At 39.3% G+C, this 25,815-nt stretch overlaps 1 protein-coding gene across 3 annotated transcripts in view; it reads left to right on the top strand.

The window, feature by feature from the left end:
- tbc1d22a (TBC1 domain family, member 22a) overlaps positions 1–25,815 on the top strand; it is a 117,189-nt gene that overhangs the window by 55,802 nt on the left and 35,572 nt on the right. For all 3 annotated transcript variants that reach the window (XM_043237112.1, XM_043237114.1, XM_043237113.1), the window contains 2 exons: positions 13,565–13,640; positions 25,332–25,459. In XM_043237112.1, coding sequence (XP_043093047.1) covers positions 13,565–13,640; positions 25,332–25,459 — 204 coding nt within the window. The remainder of the gene's footprint in view (positions 1–13,564; positions 13,641–25,331; positions 25,460–25,815) is intronic.

Here is a 25,815-nt window from a genome sequence, read left to right on the forward strand (position 1 = left end):
TTTTCTTTTAACGTTAACAAAGATTAAATAATACAATATTAACATGCATACATTACAATAAAGTTCTATTAGTTAATATTTTTGCATTGATTATTGCATCATGATATATATATATATATATATATATATATATATATGCACTGTCAAAGGATTAATTGCAATTCACTGTAATTCACTTTTTTTAAAAAGAAAAAAAACACATTTAGCCAAGGAAGATTAATTAAACTTGCATTGAACTCGGATGCATTCCTTTAAAAAAATAATGAGTCATGAGCAGGATATGAAAAACAATGCTCGTTTGTTCAACAGAAAGTACCAGAGATCATATTCAAACACACATTTAAGTCAGAAAGAGGATAGTGCGCATATTCGGGAGAGTTTTTTTTTTGATCATGCAGCTATGAGCCAGCGGTCGCCCTCCTCTGCAGTCTGTTCTCTTTAAAGTCAAACTAAATGCTTGCTTGAAGGGTTATGACTTATTAATAGGAAGACCTTAAGCCCCTGGAAAAATGACTGCGTTGTTTGTCCCTTGCTGGCTGAGCTGGTTGCTGTGTGTACACGTGTGGATCCATTAGGAGCAAATCCATCTGTATTCTCAGCCCTGAAGAGGGGAAATGAGAAATGGGTGTTAAAGCAGGCAGCTCACTGCAGAAGCCATTATCTGTGATGTCCAACCCTCAGGCCAGGACACCACAAAGCAGCTTCTGCCTCAGGACTATGGGAGTTCGTCTCTATTCGTCTCGTATTGCAAATCAACACGGTCGTCCTGAAGGACTATCGCAGCCTGCTTTTCTTCTCGAAACAATTCTTTCATCTAAAAAAGCAAGCCGCGGCATTTATCGGCCTAACTGTATTAGCTTAAATTTGCAACAGTAATTTAAAAAATGAGTCCGCCATTGGCGAGAGTTAGGAAAATGATATATGTGATCAAAAAGATTCATAAAACTTGTTAGACTTCCTCAGTCACGTAGTTTTAAAGCCTCAAAAAACACATCGTTTTTGAACCAGAAGCCATTACTGCTTAATTATTGTTCAAAATATTACTGCCACGTATAGTGTTATCTGGTTTTGTAATTGTAATTGTTTTGAATAGAATAGCAATTTTGAAGTGGTTTTAAGGAAATGCAAGCATCCGAAAAGATGCAATATTAGTTGGAGGTAATAATTTTTTTTTCATCTCACAATATGTCTGTAAAATGGTTGGTTATGAATAATGTTTCATGCTTAATAGTTATCGTTTTCGTCTTTTTATTTCGATTGAGACACCCCTTGAAAACTTTCATAGTTTGATATGAATTTATATAAGAACGGTCGTCAGATAAGTTTGGTAACACTTTATATATAATGCATTAAAAAAGTAGTTGTAATACATTGACTATTCCTTGTAATGTACCTCATAACACATCTCATGAATAAATGTATGATCTCATGAATAAATATAACCACAGTTATAATACTTCATTGTTACACCATTAGAATGCATTAAAACAAAACTTCAAGTATCGTAATGCATTTTAACTTTGGTTACATTTATTTATGAAGACCCATAAAGCATTACTACATTGTGAATACCTTTATACGTAAAAGCTTTAAGTAAAGCGTTACCGCATGTTCCTGCTGCTGATTCCTTTCATTTTTTTCAAAGAATTTGAAAGGCATTAATAAGTATCATCAGGTTAACATACCGAATGTCGATTTATTACTTTAGAAGGCACAGGCTCCCGGTGTTTTGGGTTTTTTTTTAACTTTCAAGAATGACTTAAATTAAACCGCATCTCTCGCGAAACACCAGACCGTGACACTCACCACCTTCAAGTGTAGGAAATTAACGAGGACAGCTGATGTGTAAACACACACACTGAGCAGCAGCTGAAGGCGGAGACCTTTGGACTCCAGTCAGTCACGGTATAGGGAAGGAGACGAAGCCTGTCGGAGACGGAGTAGATCTGAGACTTCCTGTCAGCAAGAACGTAATTTACTCGCCTCTCACGGCGAATGCTGAGGTGTTTAGTGCGTTGTGTAGAGGTTAATAGTCGACACATGACCTTCCGACTGTGGAGCCTTGGGCGCAGTGATGTTTTGGAAACCATTACGCCAATGAAATTTGAAAGATAAATGCGCTTTTGAGAGACCACTTTTGGAAAGGGGAAGCGGTTACTTTTTGAGGTTTTATTTACATTGGTTTGTTTGGTTGGTTTTTTGGGCTGTTGCGAGTTACGGTCACCAGTCTTTTAATTGCACGGAATTAACAAACTAAGACTACGTTCACGCTTGGCGTCTTTTTCGAACCTGCCGGAGTCTGTTTTACACTAGAATCCTATGGAGCAAACCGTGTTTTCAAAAAAGTCCTCGGTGCTTTTTAAAACGCCACCGCCTGCATCTTTTTCTGCAGCTCAGAGCATGTTTTCGAGTTGAAAAAAGTTGACCAATGAGCAAGCGAGTAGTGAGATCTGTCGTTTCCATAACAACAAGAAAAACTGATCGTAGTAGTCTCAAAGCACAAAGGACGAGTTTAGTGTGAAATACGCCGCAAACCGTGCATCATCTGCTTGGAGCTCCTGGACTACATTGTTGTAAGCGCCAGACTGGTTCCTCCGCCGTATAATGTGCACCCACAAATGTCGTTGTGAACCGGCACTTTCTTCCCCGTTAACTTCGAAAACCAACACAAGAGCCAACTTTTTACGCTTTCTTGACATTTCTGCAGAATTCCACGCTAGGCTACTGTTACAGCAACATTTTAGGCATGCATTTTCTCATTTTAAAACGTGCAACTTTTGCTACGGTTACGCCTTTTGTTTACACTACTCCAGCGTTCTCCTGCCTCAAAAGCAGAGACTTTAAAAAAGCCTGCAGACCCCATTTTAGTTTGAAAACTCTCGGGTTTTTTTTTGTAATCACGCAACTTTTGCCGCTATGGTTACGCCTGTTGTTTACACTACTCCGGCGTTTTCCTCCTCAAAACTTTCCAAAACAGCAGATCTCGTTTTAGTTCGAAAACTCCAGGGTTTTTGGTTTCAAAACACATAACTTTTGCTATGGTTACTGCTTTCATTTACACCACTCAAAACTTTTGAAAATGCAGCAGACTCCGTTGGTTTGAAAACTGATTTCGGCGTCTTAAAAATGATGGTGTGGCTGCTCACATGCCCTCTTCGAGTCCTTGACGACTGTGCAAACAATAACCTAATTCTCATTGTTGTACCCATAGATATGTATAGGTAGATTCCCCATTCAACCGCTCCAAGTACGCATACGTTTGCGCCATTTAAATAATACAGCATATACCTATACATATGCTTGTACATGCATGAATGGTCATGTGACATGTGTTTTAGGTTGTGCAGCTTGGACAGAGAAACATGGTTAAAGCACCATTTGAGACAAGGATAGTTTTAATTTTAAAACGAAAGCACTCTAGTGTGTGGACAGGGCCTATCTAAAAGGAACTGCATTTTTCGTAATTATTTTGAGTGATGCATTTTTGCACACTCAACCAATGGAGGAACTTGGGCACTTTGCCTGACCAATGGCAGATAAGGAGCGTTCAAGAAACCTATCCGAAAGCAATCATTATTTTTACAGTTTCGTTCGGTGACGCTGGCGGTGCAGAAATGACACACTTCAGCTTTAAAGCCACTGTATGACAGATGACTGCTGGACTCCAGGGAAAACACTGACAGAGAGGCAGCTGTTAAAAGACGCAGTGACCGCTCACTCATACTCCCCTCATACGATTTAATATACAGAAACTCAAACCTAAGATCAGCTTACTGTTACCAGATGCTCGCTTGAACATAGCGGATCCCGTGCAGGTTGGCTGTGTTTCTGTTCTGACACACATGCTGGCAAAACAGCCGTGCTTTGACACTGGAGGCCATATGTCAGATTACAACTTGTTGGACAGATTGCTTGGTATGGTTCCAGTGTTTGTGTGATTAAAGGCATAGTTTATATACCATTGATGCACTCTCGAGAAAAGAAAAAAGGTACAAAAGTTGTTACTGGGGTGGTACTTTGGGGTGCGTATTAGTCTACATGAAATGAACATTTGCTCAGTGATGAATTTGGAGCCACATTGACCATGCACACAACACACACAAATGCTAGTTCGGCAAGACATGAGAGTAAGAAATATGACTTTAACACTGTGAACTATGCAATAGGATTTTTGTGTAGCAAGTAGCGCAGTTTAGAATATCAGCACTTTTTGCTGCTTGTCAATCAAGTCAACGGGCCAGAACTTAAAGTTCATTAGCCTAACTGCTTTGTAGTATCTTGGCACATTAATATAGAATTAAATTAATATAGAATTAAAGTGTGGTCACAGAGTGTGGCCTTTCATGGCTTATTGCTTTATTGCTTAATGCACTATATACCAAGCCCAAAGCAACTACTAATGCTGTTAACTTCAAATAAAGGTCTGTGTGTGTGTGTGTGTGTGTGTGTGTGTGTGTGTGTGTGTGTGTGTGTGTGTGTGTGTGTGTGTGTGTGTGTGAATACAAATACTCAAATACTTCATGTAAGTGGGTTGGTGAGAAAAATGTATATATTTCCGGAAAAGCCCATTGCATGATGGAGATAAGCCAAATAAGAGGCATAAGCCAGATAAGAGGTGACGGGGACCCACAGAAAATGCTTGAGAGGGGCAGATAGGTGCGTTTATATCTACAGGCTCGAGAGTGTGATGGAGGCAGATAGTTGAGCTCATGCATACAGCTCTGCTGTGATCTGTTTCACAGTTGGTGCTGCTGATGCCTCGCTCGTCTCTTGCTCTTTCTTTTTTCTGTGATCAGTGCCTCTCTTTACCGGGCTTCTTGCACCACACTGTTCGTCCACCTATCTTTAAACCCAAGGGCTTCCAGCTGTTTCTGTTTTTTTTTTTTTTTTTATACTGCTCACGTACAAAAAGCATGCTCACCGGAATAAAACTTCAGATCAAAACTGCATCATATCAGCCATCTGTTAAGCCCAGGTTTTTTTTTTTTTTTTACTCCTGTATACTTTTTATCTCACATGCTGACTTGGAAAACTGCAGAAATATTTTTAATTGCAGAACATCAAAAATGGTTGCATGCGCATCAGCTGATGTTGACTAGCGGTTAAATATATGGCAGATCAACTGATTGTAGTAAGAAGTGTAGTTGAAGCGGTACGTGTTGACCATGTAGCCATTTAGCCTATTTAATACCTTATTATTTTATCATACTAGTCTCTGAAAAGTATTAGAAGTAGACACTCACAGGACAATTAAAAAAAATACTTACATAAGCATCCTTTCAATCTGTTGTCTTATGTCTGACTCGCTGCAAACTGCTCCATTCAGGTTTCTTTGTTTCCACCCTTGCAAACATTTCACACATTTGCCTCGTGTGAGCCGCAAGCATCTGCTGCTAAACTCTTGCTAAATGTTCTTCTAAAAAAAAAAAAAAAAAAAAAAAAAAAAGCGCATGTACATGCCAAATTATTGATAAAATATAATCACATTTAAAAACAGGTCATAACAGGGCTATAAACAATGTTACCACATATATTTCGCAATGATCTATGCATTAAGTTCTGTTTAACTGAATTACTGAATACTTTGTATTGCACATTCTGAGCTTTTATTTGTCATAATTAGTTATGATGCAGACACGTTTTACTATTTGCAGAACTTTTCTGGGTCACACTTTATTTGAAGGTCCAATTCTCGCTATTGACAAACATTAATTATGAGTTCTGCCTTACAATCAGAATATGTGCTTCATGAGTCAATATGTTAATAATACACCAAAGGTAAAATCTGTAAAATTTACGGTAAAAAACTGACAGCTGTGATTGCCGGAATTCGACCATAAAAATATGGTTACAACATACTAGGTTTTTACGGTTTTAAGTTAAATTTATAGTTAAAAAATATCATTTAATTAACTGATGTAATGTTTATATACCAAACTGTTAAAGTACTGAAATCTGTTTGGTACCTGAATACCCTGAAAACCACCAAATACAGGTGGTAATGAGAAAGTCACATGGTGAACCAAAGCCCATAACAAGCAGCTTTTAAATATGAACAAATTTAGGTGCTTGGTGTCATTTACACAAACAATAAACACCATCGTTAAACTGAAATATGAAATAAACATTGATTTAAAAACATTACATGTAACGTACAACCCTAATGAACAAAAAAATTAAATTCAATGCAAGAAATTCTGGAAATGTCAGTTTACAGTTTTCCTCTGTATATTTTACAGGAATTTACCATTAATCGTTTAACGTTTTTAGCTGTTTTTACAGTTTCCACCGTTACAATCGCAATAGTCGAATAGTCATGCTATTAAGCAACTAGTTAATAGTGAAAATTTGTCTAAAGTGCTTGTGCTTTGATGCAACATGTGTTGTTAAAAGCGCCATATAAATAAAAATGATTGATTGATAAAGTGTTACCCATTTCCTTTACCAATACCTTTATGCTGTATAGTCTATAAATGTTACTATTTTTGAAAATACTCCTTAAATAAATATACTGTGCACTTGACATTGTAAATAGTCTGCCTCTTGAGATTGTTTTTTGACTTATTTAAAACTGTACCACTCACTTTATTATGTATAGTTTGCTGGGGAGAAGTTAAGCAAGTGCAGTAGTCCGTAAATTGTCCCACTCTGTAAGGTTAATTCACCACTATTAGACCCCCTACTGGTTCCTCTGTCAGCATGGGATGGGAGGGGGTTTAGGGGTGTGAGCCAGAGGACCATAAACTAATTAAGGTTGTAGAGAAGTGGAGCCCCTTTAAAATTGTTTATAAACCATTAGGGGGAACACGATCTCCCGGGGATCCACTGTGCAATTAGAACCAAGGTCAGAGGAACAGCGGAGGGGGAATGGGGCGTGCTCAGAACTGCTGCTGTGGACAGAAAGTGGCATTTACACTGGGGCAAATGCTCGCTTTTATTAATTTCCTAAATAAATAGGTGCCTCACGAGGCCCTTTGTCAGTATAATGCACCTTCAGTGATATTAATGAACCTCTTGCTTATTTAGCCTATTTTTCCCTCTCTGGCTTCCCTTTCTCTCCCTTCACTTTTTTTCCTCCCTGTGTGCCAACTTAAAAGGAAAAAAAGAAATGGAACCATTTGCGACCATTTTGCACCTTGCGGCTCTTGGGGGTTGGTGTCAAATACAGAAATGGAAAGTGTGAAATTGGTTAAAGAAGGGAGAAAGGGAATTGTTAATCATTCATTTACTAAAGAGAAGCAAATGTTGTTGTATTCTGCCCCAGTTTCCATTAGTAGACCCCTTGTTGTATTAAAAACCTATGGCATTCGGTGTGTTGCATAAGCAACAAAGACTGGAGGTAAACAGTCCCTGTTGTATTCACCCGAGATCAGGCCTGTAGGTAATCTATCCGTTTATTATCTCTCTCATCTGTTATTTCCCCCCACCCTGGAACGTGCTTAAACAGCCAGGACAAATTAATTGCCAGTGGAGCTTACAATTTTCTGATAATCAGATAAATATTTGCATGCAATGGTGGCACACACTAAAGCAAATGGGGCCTGAGGCCCTAACAATTTGATTTGGCCAATTGGTCCCCTGCTTCGTCGGAACAGTTTATTGACTGGAAGTGTGGAGCTGCAGATTGCATCGACACACACTCTGACGGTTGCCTGCCAGCCTATTCTTCCATCTCTTACACAGTTAGCATTGATTAATGCTTGATCTTTGATGCTTATGCCAAGTCAAGTTCCAGCCTTCAACACATGATCTTTGAAGTGTCTACGCTGGATGTCAGAACTCTTGCCGGAAATGCGTCCTATGGCTTTTTTGTGAATTTTTCGGCAGACCCTAGGGGTTGTCGGAGAATACAGATGAAGTGATCTACTTTCATCCTTATCAGATGGGCGCCTCTCAGAGCAAAGGGTTTGAGTTGTCCTTCACTTTTGCATGCTGAGACCAGCGATACTACAACATAGCAGCCAGACTGCTACCAATACCATCTCAGCAGCGCTCTTGAGACACTCAGACGTGTCGCCTCAATCTGTTTTTTTCTTTTTCACACTCTTTACTCTTTCTGTGAAGAACACGGTACTGGGCCAGCGTGTAATTTTGCTTGTTTCCCTGTGGGCCAACACGGCCCTGTGCACAGTCAGGCTATTTTTTTTGAACTGTTGTTTAAGCAAGAGGGGGCTATTGTCTCATATTTTGGCTCAGCACATGAGGGATAATGTGACTCGGAGTAGATACGGCGAGCGTGCAAGAGAAGCGCCGTTTTATTCCATGCGTGTATCAGTGTAGCACGAGGGCTGCAGCAGGGGCCGCTCTTTTGTTTTAGGAGGCTGTGTTATCCTCCTGCCCCCCTGCCAATTATATTCAATCAGCCACTCTTGAGGAAGTGGCAGCAGGAAAAGCTTGAGTTTTCTGCTTCGTTGCTGCTCTCTCCTGTCCCTCTTTTACTGACAGCCGTATGCCTCCGTCGCAGCTCACTGAGCCCCTCAGTCAGATGTCTGATAGTGCAGCCTGTCGCTCATATTCTTCCTGCCACATAACCTCCCTCATTAACTCTTCTCTAAGCGTGCGCATGCAAAGTACTAAACTCGTGAACCATACCTTTAAGAGAGAAATACATCAGCTCTTGGTCACGATAACTTGAGTGTGAAGCTCATTGGACAAATGCACTGTCTCAAGTAACTATCAAGATAATGTAAAGGGCATGCCATTAAAATGATTTGCAGAGTGACTACAGATGTTAAGCTACCAAACATGATAATGCTGTCAATCATTCGCCAATCATTCCATCTACAGAAGCTCATAAATCGTATCTGCATTCTTTTTGGCTTGTTGCGTTGCACCAGATTTGACATTATTAATGCTAAAATACCTTTGGTTCTTGACTGTCTTGTAACTGAAAATGTCTTGCACCAATTTAAATGTTTTTAGGGGAAATTGTGCTCTGAGATCTTTATAGTATGTCTTCATATTGTATGTCATTGACATTGTATGTCTTCAAAATAGTTTGAATATAACTCATCGGACCTATAGTCATGGGACATATAGTACTTATATGGCATCGCTTTTTTTATCCATTTTGGAGTTTGACTTTTATGGTGAATAGTCTTCAAATTGCCCTTTTGTATTCCACAGGGGAAGGAGAAACATGGGTTTGCCACAACACAAGGTTGAAGTAAACAATTGCAGATGTTTTTTCTCTTTTTGAGTAAACTACTCTTCTAAGCCTCTGTGACTGACATAGAAAGAAGACTGTGGTCGATTTCAAAGAGTGAACTAGGGAAGCAGTGAATGCAGACATTAAAAGGTTCAAAAGATAAGCTCATGATCCTGGATGTTCATATTCTGCATTGGTGGGTTATTTCTGATCCAGCTTCGCCTGGAAGAGCAGAAGCGATTGAGAGAGGAAAAGAGGGCTGCTTAGACTAATGGAAAGGCATCAGCAGCCACAGGGAGAGGGTGTAAAAGCCCTCTCCTCTCCATGAATAACACAAAGCTGAGCTCTTATTATGTGCTCTGGTTATCATAGGTTGTCATCATAGCTCCAAATCCTTTCAGCAGGCTTGTTGTTTGCATCAAGCAGCTCTTTCCACAAGTTCTTATCAAAGGGCTGGTCTTCATCTCCTCAGATTTACAGTTATTAATCTCCCATATTTAGAAAAAAGTCACCACCTCCTTCTTTTTACCTTTATTCTTTTTCACTGGGGTGAGAAATCAGTCCCTTTGTGGTTAGTGTCAAAGGGAGATTAGTAATCTACTGAAAGTGAGTGATAGACATTTTTGGAGAGTGTAACAAAGTCCAAAAAAGCTTCAACTGGAAAGCTCCAGTTGCTTTACCAGATCAAAGATGGATTGAGTAAAAAAGAATGCCACAAAGCTTCAACTTGTTCTCCAGCCAAATTTTTAAACAAATCCCTGGAAAAGAGGATGCGTTCTAAAGAGCATTGAGCAGGAAATTTGGCACCTGCTTGTATCATCAAAGCTCTTCCTGTCACAGCATGTTATAGAGGTGCAAGTCAAACCTTCTTCTTTTCAAGATTATAAAAATGTCTTCAGCTCGATTCAAAGCCGGTTAATGATATTGCTGTGGAAACCGGATTGTTTACAGCTCCCAGGGTCCAGTGTGTAAGAGCACCTGAACTTCATTAAAGCATGTGTGTTTTAATAATGCAGATGTAATTACGGAGGTCTCTGGGCAGGCTTAATGCATGCTTAAAACTGACCCACTCTTTCTGCCTCAAAGGTAATTGCATTGCATCCATGTGTCGCCAGAACATGACATACAAGGAGCGAGAGAAAGAGGCATTTAACTTGTTTAGCTCTTGCAATCCAATGGATTTCTTATCAGATGTTGCCTCCAGGGCAATCACACAAATTTAAAGCAATGAAGACCCTCTGTATCCAATGTGAGTACTGTTGGAGTCAACTCTGCCTGTTAGCACACGCTAGGAAGGAGACATGTCCAAAAGTGGTGGGTTTCTTTTTCTGCAGTGGCTTGCAGGGGAGCTCTTCAAACAGCATTTGATTCGACTACTACTCCTTGTATATATTAAACAACAAACATGTAATAGGTATATATGGTAAAATCCTTTGTTCCACAACAAAAAAAACCCATAAAAAGCATTCTAGTAAATCAAGAAACTTTTTTTTTTCTTTACTGGTAATACCATTTACTTGTTGAACCTACCAAAGACATGTCTCTTGGAAAACATTGTCTTCAGTTTATGTGCATTGTATATTAGTCAAAAAATAAATAGAAACTGATAGCGTCGTGTTTGGCTCAGCATCCTCAGTCAGTTTTGACCGTTAACATGCACTTAGCACTTGGTAGGTATGTAGGAGTTGGAGCCAAGACATTGCCCACGAGATGCCCTTGTAATATGTTCTCAGATCTGACCTGATTGTGACTACATCTCGAATCATGGCTCTCACCCCTTTCCCCACTGCCTGGCCACTTTGCCCTAACACTCAGGGACTCCTGCAGAGATAGATTAGCCCAGCATGCAGCGTTAATGTTCACTGAGCCACAAGCATCCTCCAGGGTCAGTGCTCCAGCTGAAGATTAGGTGTAGACCTGTGAAAGTAGGCCAAGCACGGACTCGGCCACTGACGCCCCATCTGTTTCAGTGCCGCCTCATTGTGCTGCCCCTTTAAAGTCCTGTTTCGAGGTCACGGCAAAAAGGAGGTGGCTGGTTTTAATGGTCGGGATCCAGCTATTCATGTATTCATCTAAGGCACCTCTGGAGCGCCGAGGCTGCACATCTGAGCCTGAAGGACAGCTGAAATTGTTTATCGGTTAATGACTTCTCTCCCCTCGCGGGTGTTTGCCGCCTCAGCTGCTCCCAGGCTACATTAAAGCATCCTGCCTCTCTGAAGTCTCATCAAAGATGGAGCCATAGACCTACTCACATAGTGCAGAATATCTGTCTGTCCACCTTTGCAAGTTGAAGACTGATTGTAAAAATCCTTCTCTTTGTTCAGTCCAGGGTATTTGCACTCGCTGGGGTTGCCAAGACACAGAGGACCATGGTATTTGGCAAGCAATTAGACGATTACCCAAAGTGTATAATTAACTCTCCTACAATCATTACCTCTTGACAAATTTTGGATCCCTCAAAGAGCCACTTAGAGGTTGATCCAGTGAAAATTGATCAGACTAAAAAGCCTTCGAGATAATACGGATATCAGTGCAATTTCATGGAAAGGAAAAGGCTAGCTAGCCATTTGAATGTAGTCTCTATACAGTTATGGTTCTTTTCTGTCACTAAATGTACTTGCGCTTCAAGAGTTCGTATGAAGGTGTCCCCATTAGGTATGATATAACTCAGGCCGCTTGATAAGGTGTCACCATTATTGTCACTCACATTGTCATCTCTCCATTTGTCCAATGAAGTTATCCATTTTCATGGTCATTATGACAGTAATTTTAATGTTAAATGTCATCTAAAAATTAGGAGCAGCTTCTGTCTACCCATGCATTCCAGTAAGTGAGTTACAGAGAATACAAATGTAGACAGTGAAGGTTGAAGGCAAATGTACAGGACTATATTAAAACTTGCTGTGTTTTTTTTTTTTTTTTTGGCTGAGGTCTGTCCCACACACATTTATATGACCTTCCAAGTTAGGAACTTGCCTAGTCATATGCTACACCTTCTCCTCACACTGTTTGGTTTAGGGAGGTGATTTCACAGCAGGTATCATTGGACGTGTTTACGGCTGAATGTCTCTCTTGCGTACAATGCATACATCCGCATTCCGTCTGTTATTTTCTTTTATACACATGCCTTTTTCACATCAGCAGTTTTATTGCTTTGAATGATGGCTCTTCAGCTTTTGTTGATTATATCCATGCCTGACAATCTCAGCTTAACAAAGCACGCAATTTATCATCCCTAACCCACCGCTTGTTTTATGCTGTCTCTTGACAGCTGGACTTGTGCTCCTTTTCTATGGGCAGTATAGCTAGGCTAAGTTTCCTCCAGTGGGAGCGCAGAGGGAATCCCACTGAGGCTTGGGGAGTGATAGAGGTGGGTGGGGGTCTCTTAAGTAGCTGTCTGGTCAAGAAGGGTCTTTTAACGTAGGCTGAAATGAATGTGGTAATTAAGCTGCACTGTGGGCCACAGGACCTTGATGAATATTATCACTTAATTATAGGATCACTATTCCCAGCACGCAGTTGAGCTCTGCTAGCACACAATTTCTTTCCCAGTGAGGATGGGTGGCGGTGCATGTATTTGTGCATACATATGCATATGTATGAAGTGCGTTCACTGTATGTGCCAGTTCGAAGATATTTTCTGTTCATTACTTTTACCAACAGTTTGTTGCTGTATAAATAATAACTTTACACCAAAGAACGTGAACCCATTAGACAAAAATGACATTGCAGTTAAAATAGTATGTTTTTTTATGTGACATTTTAAAGTATCCTAAGTATCTAATAACTATTACTCATTACCATTTCATACCAGTTACTTTACATGATTTATTCCAGTGATGCGCATTAAAAGTCACAAGTTCATGACAGTGCTGATCATTGAGAGTTTGAGGTTATGGCAATGCTACTTATTACAATACTACAAACACTTACAATGGAACTAACTATAAACTGAAACATGTTAAGTGAATTTTCATTTTAAGTTGCCCTTTTTTTAATGGAATCGATCCTCGTCTTTGCTGGCATTTTCTCTGAGTTTCAGAAATGACTTCCGTCCACACTGCACAACCTGAAAATGCATGTCACAAGACTATTCCTGCGAGTACAACTATGAGCATGACATTGCTTACACGGCCGTCGGCCGTCGGAGCAAATGTGGGCAGCCACACCATCATTTTCAAAATTTTCAGATTTAGTCCATTTCAGACTAAAACGGGGTCTGCTGCGTTTTCAAAAGTGTTCATTTAAAACGCGGTCGTAAACGACAGACCATAGGAAAGATTATGTTAAGCCTATGATTTAGTTCTGTTGTAGTGGATGTTTGTTTGTTTGTTTTTAATTTACACTATATATATTTCATTGGGCAAATACGTGTACCATTTTAAGTTTCTCACCTTTCTCTCTCCCTCCCTCAAGGACAACTACACCTTCGCCCAGCCTGGGATCCAGAGGAAAGTGAAGGCACTGGAAGAGCTGGTCAGCCGGATTGATGGTGCGTACCTTTGGTGAAGCACACCCTACTTAGCTCCGTACTGTTCTTTTTTTTTCTACTTGTGTCCTCTCTCTCTTTTTATCTCTCACTGTCTCTGACTAACCCATACCCCCAGCCCCCTTCAGCTGCAGTGTCAGCCCCAATCAGTGCACCAGTGCTTTGGCCTTTAGTGGAGAGCGCTCGCTGCTATGGCCAGAAAAGCAAAAGGCACTGGAGCATAAGCCTCTCTCATTACTTTCTATTAGGTGACCGTAATCAGAATTCAATGCCCATTTCTCGGAGACAGGAAGCCCTCTCCTCTCCTCCCACACGAGGCCTCTATCTCCTCAGCATGCATTAGACCCAATGATTGCTTTAATTTCTGAGAGAAAGACTGCAGTCAGAGCATATTGTTGATGTTTTTACCCCACTCACTTTGTGTCTATGTGGCAAATAGAGAGAGGCTGTGTGCGTTTCATTCTCATCAGTTTTTCCGCTATATATAGAGCTGCTTGTTCTTTCCTCCGCTTCTGTTTTGATTGCCTGCTCGATTCTATACTTTTGTTCCAGCAGAAGCTTTTTTGTCTCTTCCAGTTTGATTATTCAGTTATTTACGGGACCTGTCAGAGAAATAAGGTTGTAAAGTAGCTGATCACAACATAATTTTTGCTTTTCCACTAAAGAAAGTCCTCCCTTTACTAAGCACGAAGACAACTACTTTTAGTCTGATATACTTTACCCACTTCTGTCTCCACCAAAAAACAATATGTATCATCCTGAAACCTGCTAAAACTAGATGTTCCTCTGGTTTGCATCAGTCTAGTGGTTTTGAATTGAGTAATTTGATGTATTTCACAGAGACAAGCACATTAACATTGGTTTAATGAGCCTGGTGAGCGAGTATTATCAGTTGAGGTCTTTGTACTCAGACTTGTTCTTGAGTAACCTTCACATTGTCAGGCTCCAGAGCTTTTCGCCTGTCACATTTATTGTGTTTAGCCACTCTTGATTACAGATAATGTCTTCTATTAGACATTCAAATGGGGTTTGGAAGTGCTTTGCAAAGAAACCAATGAAAGGGAACAATTGATATTTGAGATTCATGCATAAGACTCTCTCTCTCTCTTTTTTTTTTATTCTTCAACAGTTTTCAGCTAAACAATAGCTTATGCTTTGCAAGTAGGATACAGTTAGTGAGACTTCTGGATGTGCGTGTACTGTAATTGCGTTTTGCTCTGGTAATTCCTATTTTAATGTTATTACTGGAGTCATGGCCTGCCACCATTTTTTACACATATTTTCTAGGTATATAGCATTACGCAATTTAATAATCTATATGGCCTTTTGCCAAAACATTGTAAATTAAAATGTAATTCTTGTTTTCCACTAGATATTCGATTTTTGGATCTCTCTGTAGCAGCTGACCACTAAATAACTTCCACTTACAGCACAACACAACAAAATACTGTAGAACCCAATAAAATCAGCGGTGGCGTCAAAACCTGTTGTCTAGTCCAATTTATGATGTACTCAAATTAATTGAAATAATTTTTCTTACTTTATCTATTGACACTTTCATTATTGTTGTGAAAGTTTTATACAATTACAAACTGTAATACACTTTATTTTAGGGTCTCTTAACTAGTTGCTTAATTGGCATGCATATTACTCTAATACTAGCAATTTATTGCTAACAACTACCCTGCTAACTATTAATAAGAAGCGAATTAGCAGTTTTCTTTTTTTTTTTTTTAAGGGGAAAAGTCATAGTTAATAGAGAATAAGTTTTTAAACCATTTTTAAACCAAATTAAACCATTTCATTGCAATGCAAAGCACATGAGAGAGACATGTTGGTTGATACTGGTCTGGCTTTGTTTTAAATTATTGTCTTTGGCGGTGCAAATATAAATAACGCAGTGTCTAAAATGCAAGTTAATGAATGTGACTTCTTGTTTATTGAACTCTTGGATAAAAACAATATCCCATTCCCAGTCATGCTGCTGATTTGAATATCAGCACTCTTGTTCATCTGATTTTGGTTAAATAATTGCCACATTTTGTTTCTTGCCCGAACAGATGCTCAAGCAGAAATGAGCTTCTCGCAAGTGAAGTTTAGATGCCAAACACCTCTTTCACGTTTCCCATTACTCCTTCATTTTAGTTAATCTACTCTGATCAAACGTAATTTGATCGAGTCAATTGGGTGGGGATTTCTTGTCCACATCAGATAATCACTTCTCTTGATTTAGTCCTATGGGTCAGTGTGCTGTGTTCGCAGCATAAATCATTTGGTTCGACTTGGTAGGACAAGACGCAAATAGCAATAGTATGTTTTAATACATGCCACCTGGGCCAACAGGGACAACATGCCAAGAAAACAGGGTCAAAACAGAAAGACTATTGGATGCTCTGCAGTCAGCTCAGTGAAAGTTCTTCTTGTTCATGTGAAATGCAACAAGGCCTTAAGATTTCATTTGGAAGTTAATGCAGCAAGGTCAAAGTGCGCATATCGTTGCATCTTTGATGTGTGACGGCTCTCTTCCCAGCATCCCTTTATCTTGTCCTCTGAACAGCCCTCACTCTGTTTGGGTTGCACTTTCCATATATAAAAGATGTGCCAGAGAAGGAGTGTGTAATTGCTGGTCGCCAGAGAGTTGGGTTTCTGCCATGCTCATCTTCATCAGCCTGCCCGGATTACTGTCGCATTATTTCCAAATTTCCCCCTTGTAAGGACGGCACATGTCGACCTTAATCAGGCTGCTCTTAGATCTGGCACTGTCGTGGTGTTTTACATCATATTCTCCACTGTAATAAAGTTGAGGATGTAAATCAATCAAGCGAACCCTTTTTGCACTCTCTTCTTCGCCGGCACGCTGAGGCACGTAGCATGCTTGGTCACTCTCCTGTCCCGACCAGAGGTTACAGTACCTCTTTCAGCACTAATGAGGCTGGGGGTTTAGAACATGCGGCTGCTGGGAAGGTCTGAGCCCAGACCTGCGATGTAGTGATCAGGGTATGTGGCGCCGCGGATGCTTGACGCTTCGACACCTTTGTTCACGGGACATGTTCGTTCGGCCTCCGTCGCCATATGGCTCCTCTCAGTCAGGGTAGAGCTAGGGCATGTTTGTCAGGGCCCACAGCGGCCCACCGACATGACAGGCATTCCCTGCAGGAGGCTGCCCCCGAACATCAACGAGATAGGCCAAAGGTTGTCTGACCTCGCAGCTGTGAGCTGTCCGTCCCATCTCGCTTACATCGGCACAGTGTGTCCGTGCACACCCAGATGTTCGGATACAGATGCACCACTCAGGTGTCGAGGTCACGCTTGCACAACACCTGCTTTTTTGTTATGGAAGCAGCGCCTTTGAGAGCCACTGGCGGGAATAATGCCATTTATGAATGCTCAGAGCAAAATAGAAAGTATTGCATCACATACCTGTTTCGAGTTTGGAGATGCATCAAAAAATTATGTGCTATCTCACCGAATGGTTCTTTTAGAGAAAATGTGATCAAAGCGGCATATCGAGTGGTTGTGATACTGTGTTAATTTTGTTAATGAAAACTTTGACGAAAATATGATGTCTTCTTTCTTCAACGTTCTCCAAATTGAACCATATCCCATTGTAACGAAAATGGTAATAAGTTGCACTTATCTGGGATGTTTAAACCAACGTAAAACTTAAACATCCTCTGTGCTGTGTGGCGTATATGTGCGGCGCTTTTCCACGCTAGTTCACTAGTTTTAAAGAGAACTATTCTTTTAAATGGTTAGTAAAAAAAAACTAGGCTTTAAAATAAAAGCAAGCTTCTATTTTAGCTATTTTTTTTAGAGGTGGGTTCAACCATGAAAGTTAATATACACATATGGAATGGAAACAGTATGCTAAATCACGGCTGGATGAATTCCAGCTTCATTGTTTGTGAATCAACATTTCATGAGCTAGCGTTATATATGGTGGAAGGCTTGAGAAAATGAAGTCGCTTTGCTTAGACTGTGAAAAGTGCAAGCAACTTTCCCTGAGTTTGACTGAAATAACGCACAATGACTAATGATACTGGTATGTGCACATGTATAATTTTAAATGTCAGTGCTATAGATGGACCTTTGGTTTTATTGTCATGGAAACTTCACTCGTGGACTTTGCACTGGGCGTTGCTGTCATGAAATCTAAAGAGCAAAGAACCCATTTCTTTCCACCGAGAACAACACTGCAGACTGAAAACCTGACATTATAACACCAGTATGCCTGGCATGAGTCTGCGAGGTCTTTTTATGTCCTATGGCTGCATGACGGCGTATGCAGATGTACTTTCATGCGTAACCCCATGCATTTTGTCATGGTTCATTTCTGTCAACTCTTCGCCTGTAGTGCAGTGTTGAATTTTACAATGAAGACTTCTTCGTGTCTCGCTGTATTTCGCTATTGGTTTGCTGTCTCTTGCTCTGTCAAAAATAAAATCTCTGCTTCCGTGAAGTCATTGTGACAGATCAAGCTTTCAAACAGCTAACATTGATTTCTTTTACATTTCCGTCACCACCAGGCCCTAAGCGGCCTGCCAATTTCCTCACCACAGAGTGATCCTAGGCTTTAATTATCTGCCTGCTTTTCAAAAGAGCCGCAAGGTTTTTTTTTTATAGGATTTTCACACCATAACCACCTTCAAGATATGGCCATGTCCACTTCCTCTTTTTATAATTACATGCTGTGGTGAAACACCTCAGCCTCGTTTTATTTACGTATTTATCTCTTTGTTTGTTTGTTCATACTTTAAGCCCCATCTTTCACTGTAGTGATTGCCACAAATATCTAAAAGCAATTGATTTAATGTATTTATTATGTGTGCAATGTGAATAGTTAAAGATGAATTAAAGTTAGCTATTCATTAGTTTTTCTTTAAAGTTTTATTTATATAAATATAAATTAAATTATATAGTCAGTACATTAGAACAGACTATCTACAGGCAATTAATATATATTATATTATCAGGATTTGACATTAACTGTTTTGCTTACCAGACACTGTGGCTAGTGATTTTCCAAATATATTAGCCTCTCAACATTTTCACTGCCACCGTTTTCATGTTGGAAAATTACATTTTATATGACTTAATAATGGACGCAAGTGTTTCCAAGCCATTTGACCTATTTAAGTTTCCCCTTACCGTATTGAATGCATGCATAACCGTGCGAATTCTAACTTTTTATTAAACATTATACTTAATATAATAAGACAATGTTGGCTGTTACCGATCGCATGAAATCAGTATCTACAAAATCACATTATAAATATGAAATGTTGTAAAAAAAGATAAGCTACTCTGAAACTAAACCACCAGTAGGTGGCAGCATCTTCAATGACTCATCTTAATTAATGAGTTGTTGAGGTTGTTGAATGATTCATTCAGACAGCTGATTCGTTCAGGAATGAAGAAAGTGCCTGTCCTTATGAATGGACCACTGAATCATTGACTCAAATGAGTCAAAATTCAAAAACGTGAATCATTCATCAACAAAACACCGCTGCTCTGTATGTTTCATATACTCGACTGTTCTGCTGTGATCTTTGTCTGGAACAACTTTTTATTAACCAAATGGAGCAAAAACAGTCTACGGTATGTTCTTTCAATATACTCAAATACTAAACTAAAACGTATATTAGCTACTAATTTTAACTTGTATGTAATGTCAAATTTGCAATCGTGGTTTTCAGGGAACTTCTCTTGTCGCTTAAATAGGCTGTATGTTATGAATGCTAAAATGAACTAACATTTTTTTTTTATTATTTTTCTTCTGTATGAGAGATTCTCTCACATGGACAAACTGCAAATGCATGCCTCATTGGCATTACCTTGTTGTTACTCATTATCCTAATAATCGGCGTTTACATGCACTTAATTTAATAAAGCTAGAAACGTTTATAAACCGAAATGTTTGCGCAGTTAGATGTTTTAATCAGATTAAGTTGGTCGGGCAAGTAAAATTCTCTTCTTTCACTGATCCTTTAAAAAAAAATAAAAAATACTTGTCTCAGACGAGCATTAATGTCGAGTTCTATTACTGTATATAAAATTCAACCAATCAGAGTGGCTAGTGGAAGTGACTATGTTACCCCCTCCACAGCTGGTCACATGGCTGGTCGGCGGGTGTTAATGTGAAACCCCTGTATATTATACATAAAATTTTTGTTTTGCAGGGGTGACCCCACGTTAATTGGAACAAGCTACCGATTTTGTAACTTACACCACATAACACCACATAAATTACACTCTACAGGACCTTCAGGTGGTATCTCGCCAAAATGTATTTCTTTGTGGACCTGATTCGGATGCGCAAGAACGCTGATGTTACCCATGCACGAGTTCTGTGATCAATGACCATGCCCGACATCCCGATCTGCTGAAGTTTCATTGTTCTCAAGCTGCACCTTCATTTTTCAATGTCTTTAAACTGGCTTGGAAATAAGAGCGCGCTCACGCAATTGAAATGAATACACCGATCACAGCTAGATAAATGAGAATGTAGGCAGGAAGTTAACTTATGTGAAGAAGAGAAATTTAGCGAATCGAAAGAGAAGGGCGAAGATATCTGTAAATCTGTTCAGCTTTACTTACTACACATGTTTTCCAAGGGTTATGTGCAGATCGCATCGGCAAAACAAGCTGGGGAACAAATAAAAATTAAATAATACATTATGCACGGTTTAATTATACACCACACGAAGAGTCTGGAATTAAAGATTTAGTTTTTTGAAAGAACAAAACGAGGACTCACCTTGGTGCTCAAGCCATTACTTGTAATTATCATTGGTGAAAAAAAAAAAAAATGGAAAAGAAATTAAAGGAACGCCATCTTAGGTGTATATGACTTTCTTCTTTCAGACGAACACGGTCTTGAGAAGTTTTTAAAAATGCATCCTGGCTTTTCCAAGCTCGGTAATGCGTGTGGATAGCGGCCGTTATTATGAATAACCCCTCGAAGGCGTTTCCGACAAAGTGCTTGTCTATATATCCTATTTGCGGAGCTTCAAAACAATGGGTGTTACCAAGAATTCAATCAATCAATTCAAAAATTTCGCTGCTAATTATTCAAAAGTTGTATGCTGCTATCATCGAATTGCTTTCTCGAGGTGTAGCATAAAGTGCATCATGTTTGCATCATGCTTTTTGCGTATTCGAATTTAATATGTAAATTAGATGCTCATTTTTAGTGGAGATGATTTGTAAATGATGGTTGAATATTTAGGATATCTCTCTTTCTGTCTCTGTCTCTCTCACTCGCTTCATGTCTCTTTACCCCTCACGCTCCTCTCTCATTAGGAAACCAAACACACTATTGTCACCGCGCGCTTTCGGTTCGTTCGAGGGCTTGTAGTAATTAGCAGTCGTATTAGACGATAGCCCATAAGAGTTGTTTAACGCTAAAACAATTCTGTTCGTCAGAAGCGCCCCCAGAACGCGAACACCGTTTCCTCTTATCTCTTCTGTTTTGTATGAATACATTGAGGTTCATCAGCATGCAAATTGCTCAAGGTGAATTTATTTATGTAAATGAGGACACAATGTGGGCTTTTTCACACAAATCATATAAGGTTAGAAAGCGCGCATTAACATTTCAGGTGAGGCAAGTACAGAGGCTCCTTAGAAAGCGAGGGAAAAAAATGTTGATAACCTAAATGACACCCGGTTTTCCGTACAAACGCTGCTTTTGAACGTCGGATTTGCTCTACTGATCCCGACAGAAGAACCTCAACTTGTATAAAACAAAGCTGCCTGATACCTTTTTGTCGTCATTTCTTCTTTCGGACGTCTTAAAGTGACAACTCACCCCGATGTCGCTGAAAACGATGCGACTTTCTTTTTCCTTTGAAGCACGGAAGTAAATATTTTGAAGAATGAAACCGTTTTGGTGACCATTGACAAAAGAGAGAGAGAGAGAGACTTCTCAAAATATCTTCTTTTATGTTCTACAGGAAAAAAAAGCTAATTATACAGGTTTGGAATGGCACGAGGGTGCAAAAATAATGACAGATTTTTCATTGTGGTTGAACTCTCCTTTTAATGCCTTTGATTTCTTTTGGCAGCTTTTTCGCGCACAGTCTTTTTTCCCCGCTACTGAACATGAAAGTATCTTGGGCTGGATGGTAAATCAAATTGTCCAGTTCAGATTTTATTATTATTTTTTTTTGCTGAAATAGATACTTTCCCTTCCTCACATGAGCTTCAAACATTGTCTCTATGGTGTGAATGGGTAGCATTTCTAAGCTAATAATAATAATGTCATTAACAACCATAATAATAACAATAATGTCGCTGTTGTTGTTATTGACATTATTATAATTCTGATTGTTATTAGTATTATTGGAAGCACATACATAATTAAATAAAGATCAAAACATTTGAGTTTTGAGCATTTTAATTTATTTTAAGAAATACTCCAAATTATTATATTAATATTACATGCAAATATTGGATTTATATCATTCCAAATTACTACACGATTGAATTATATAATTTATACTTAATAAATTAAATATTTATACAAGGTGATCCATGTATTATTGAGGTCAAACTCCATTTTTATTGCCCTCTGCGTGGCAAATCAGAAGCACAATTAAGGCAAATATTGAGTTAGATTAAATTGCATGAATTTCAACAGCGCCGTTAAACGCATAACTCGCGCTGAACGTGTTTTAGGGCACAGAGCTGAATTGAAAATGTCAGATACGTCCTGAATTCTGCTGAATCCGGAAACCAAAGCTGTCACGTAAGGGGGCGAGCGTTCATTTGGACCGCAGGAAAAAAATAAAAAGGGACAAAAATAGCGTTTTAGCTGCCGTTTTGCGCTGCCGAGGTCTCTTATAAATGTTCGCACGGTTGCTTGTTTTTCTAATCGGTTCGCCTGAGTCGACCCCTCGGCTGAAGATGTAGATGAGAAGTACTGTCAGATTAGAAGCGTCGCGCGTAAAACCCAACATCGATCCTATTGAACCCGAGGCGTTTGACTTATGGCTTATGAACAAGCGCAGGAAGTAGTTTTCTGCCACGATGATAAATGTCATCTCTGCGATCTCGGCAGAGTGACAGCGCAGTGGCAGAGGTCGCTATCAACTGTCACACATCCAGATCTATTCTTAAATTCACTGTGCGTTCGAAGTGAGAGCGAATATATATATATATATATATATATATATATATATATATATATATATATATATATATATATATAATCCACATATATTCAAATAACGTTAACGTTAAGCCATAAAAAGTGGAACAGTTTTCTAAAGATACTTAAAGTTGTATTGTTATTTATTCACCGTGAATTTGTTCCAATTCTGCATACTTTTAATAAAAAATGAAAATTCTGCCGTTAATCGCTTGCTCCGTGTCGTTCTAAACCCGTAAAAAGCTTTGTTCGTCTTCGAGACACAATTTAAGGTATTTTGAATATCCTATGAACACTGTCAAGTGAAAAAGAAAAGCATGAAAGACTTCAGTGCTTCAATCTGTATTTTTATCATTTTGAAAATTCATTTCGGTTTGAATTTAAATGTAGTAATTAATTTAAAGGCACTTTTGTGTGCGCGTGATTTTAGCTTTCATTTCAGCGTGAGTTAACGATAATAACCGTTTCTGCCCGTGTAAGTCGTATGCGTTCTGTTGCGATCTCACAGAAGGTGGGTTTTGTAGGCCCCTCCCCCCCCCCTCTCTCCCTAGGTGTCTGAGTGGGTTTTGGCTGAAAATGCAGCGAGGGCAAGACAGAGGGTCAGCGCAGATGTAATTATGGGATGGATGGGCGGGGGCAGAAGTCGAGCAGAAGTCCATTGCTCAGCAGAATCGTGGCAAACAGCTCACTTGTCTTTCTGTGAACCCTGACCTCCGCCTGTTCCCCCTCCTCAAAAAGCTGCATGTGTTTTACTGCATCGAAGGTGGAAAAAGTGTGCAAGCAAATTTGTTCTCTTTGCTGACAATCCAGATCCTGCTAATAAAACTGCAAGGCTTATTCCAACGTGTTTTACATTTTTATTGTTGGATTTAGGCTACCTGAAATAAAATTGTCTAACAAAGTTATACTTGCAAGTTTTTTTTTTTTTTTTGTTGTTATATGGGGTTCGGATGTGAATATTTTCAATTTAGGGGCAGTGGCATAGAGAGGTGTGTGTGTGTGTGTGTGTGTGTGTGTGTGTGTCATTATAAAGAAGAGATAACAAACATGCTAAAAAGATATTTGAGCAATGTCGTATTTAAAGCCCTCTGACATTGTTCAAACTCTTGAACACGATGTAAAAGTAAAGTTTTGTTTTATTTTGATTTCATCGTCTCGGCCATCCTTATCTGCCACCGACCCCTTAATTAGGTCAAAACGAGGGTGATTTATATTTGCAGTGCTAATAAGCAAAATTTGTGCCATTGTTTCGTCGGTCTGTCAGCTCCGTGTCTTGGCAATGAGATGTATTCGGTGTTAATGAGGATAAGTTGTTTATTCTGGAGAGCCGGATGTGAGAGTGACACTGTCGAGGCAAGCGTGAGGTTTGACACGAGATGATCTTCGATGTGGGTGTGTGCGCAAAGCTTGATATTTTTCTTTATTTTTCAGTTATAATTAACATTTTTATTTCCTCTGAAATTGCTTAATTTTAAGATATTGCTTTTTTATTATTCTTTAAATGGATTTTTTATATAAAATTTATCTAGAGATTTATTTTTGTATTTTTTTAAGGCAGGTTTCAAGTATATATATATATATATATATATATATATATATATATATATATATATATATATATATGTATATGTGTGTGTGTGTGTGTGTATATAGGTATATAGCTTATTACAATTTATTATAAAAAATAAAATAAAATAATACAATAAATATTCATACTTTTTTGTTCATGCATGAAAGTCGTTGGTAACCAAAACCTCTTTGATACCAACAGTCTTTAAAATGCGTGTTGATGGAATTTAGGTTTGAAATAAATTATGACATCGCCTGTATCGATTCTCTAAATAAGAAACTGCCTCAGATTTCATCATAAATATCTTAATTTGAGATCCAAAGATGAACTAAGGTGTTACAGGTGTGGAACAACGTAAAGGGAGTAATCAATTGTTCAATTTGAGTGAACCATCCCTTTAACTATTATATGTAATCGTAGTACGTATGGGGGACATTCAATAAATCACCCACAGCTCCCAATTAAAACCTGTCATGCGTGCGACGGTCAAAGAGTGCGATCTTTCTCGGGAGGTGAACGAAGATGCCTACGTCCCTGCAGGGACACGCAGCCATGCACGTTGCACACTCCGCTCATCAGTAGCGCGTCCGTGTTGATTAAAGAGACGGCCATAAATAAAGCTGCCGTTTCCTCTCAAACGTAACCCGCTCAGACATCGGGATGACAGCTGAGTAATTACCTCATGCTTACATGACGGCGTCGAGCGCACGATGGCACGGACGGAGAAATTCTTTACGGCTTTATTAGGGCGTTATGTCTTACGCCCCGGCAGGCTGTCATCCGTGAACCCGTGCGCGCGAGAAAGCGGCGAGGAGAATAAGTGTTATTGTTGTGTCCGTCGAGCGCCTGTCATTTATTGTTCGGCCCCAGTTTTACCGAAGAGAGTGTAACGATGCTTTAATTGTTTGTGATGGACGAGCGGGGCGATTGACGTCGGGGTGGTGATTTGTTATGCTGTTTTTGTTTTTAACAGAGACGGTGCACCGCCACATGCAGCAGTACGAGGTGGAGTACTTGCAGTTTGCCTTCCGCTGGATGAACAACCTGCTTATGAGAGAACTTCCTCTGCGCTGCACCATTAGACTCTGGGACACTTATCAGGTAAAAGAGACTCTCAACAGACTCGGATGCGGTCAGTTACATAAATAGCATTGTGCAAAAATAAAAACGGTTAGCGCTTGCTCATCCTCAGCCGCGTAAAAAGAACGTTTAACGTTAAAAAAATACAAGAAATAAAATAGGTTACTGATATATTATGTTAATGTGACTATTTCTTCTTTTGTTTTTATGCCCGTTCGGAAAGTTAATTTCCTCCCCCTCTCAGTTTGTCAGTTTATATTCTATTCTGTTAGACAGAAATAGGATTTATAGATGTTTGGCAAAATCCTGTGTAATGCATTTTGCGTTCATGCGATATAAAAGGAGAATTTTGCACTGATCTTTTTCCTGACTATGAG

Source organism: Puntigrus tetrazona, chromosome 4 (genome assembly GCF_018831695.1).
Source record: "Puntigrus tetrazona isolate hp1 chromosome 4, ASM1883169v1, whole genome shotgun sequence".
NCBI lineage: Eukaryota > Metazoa > Chordata > Actinopteri > Cypriniformes > Cyprinidae > Puntigrus > Puntigrus tetrazona.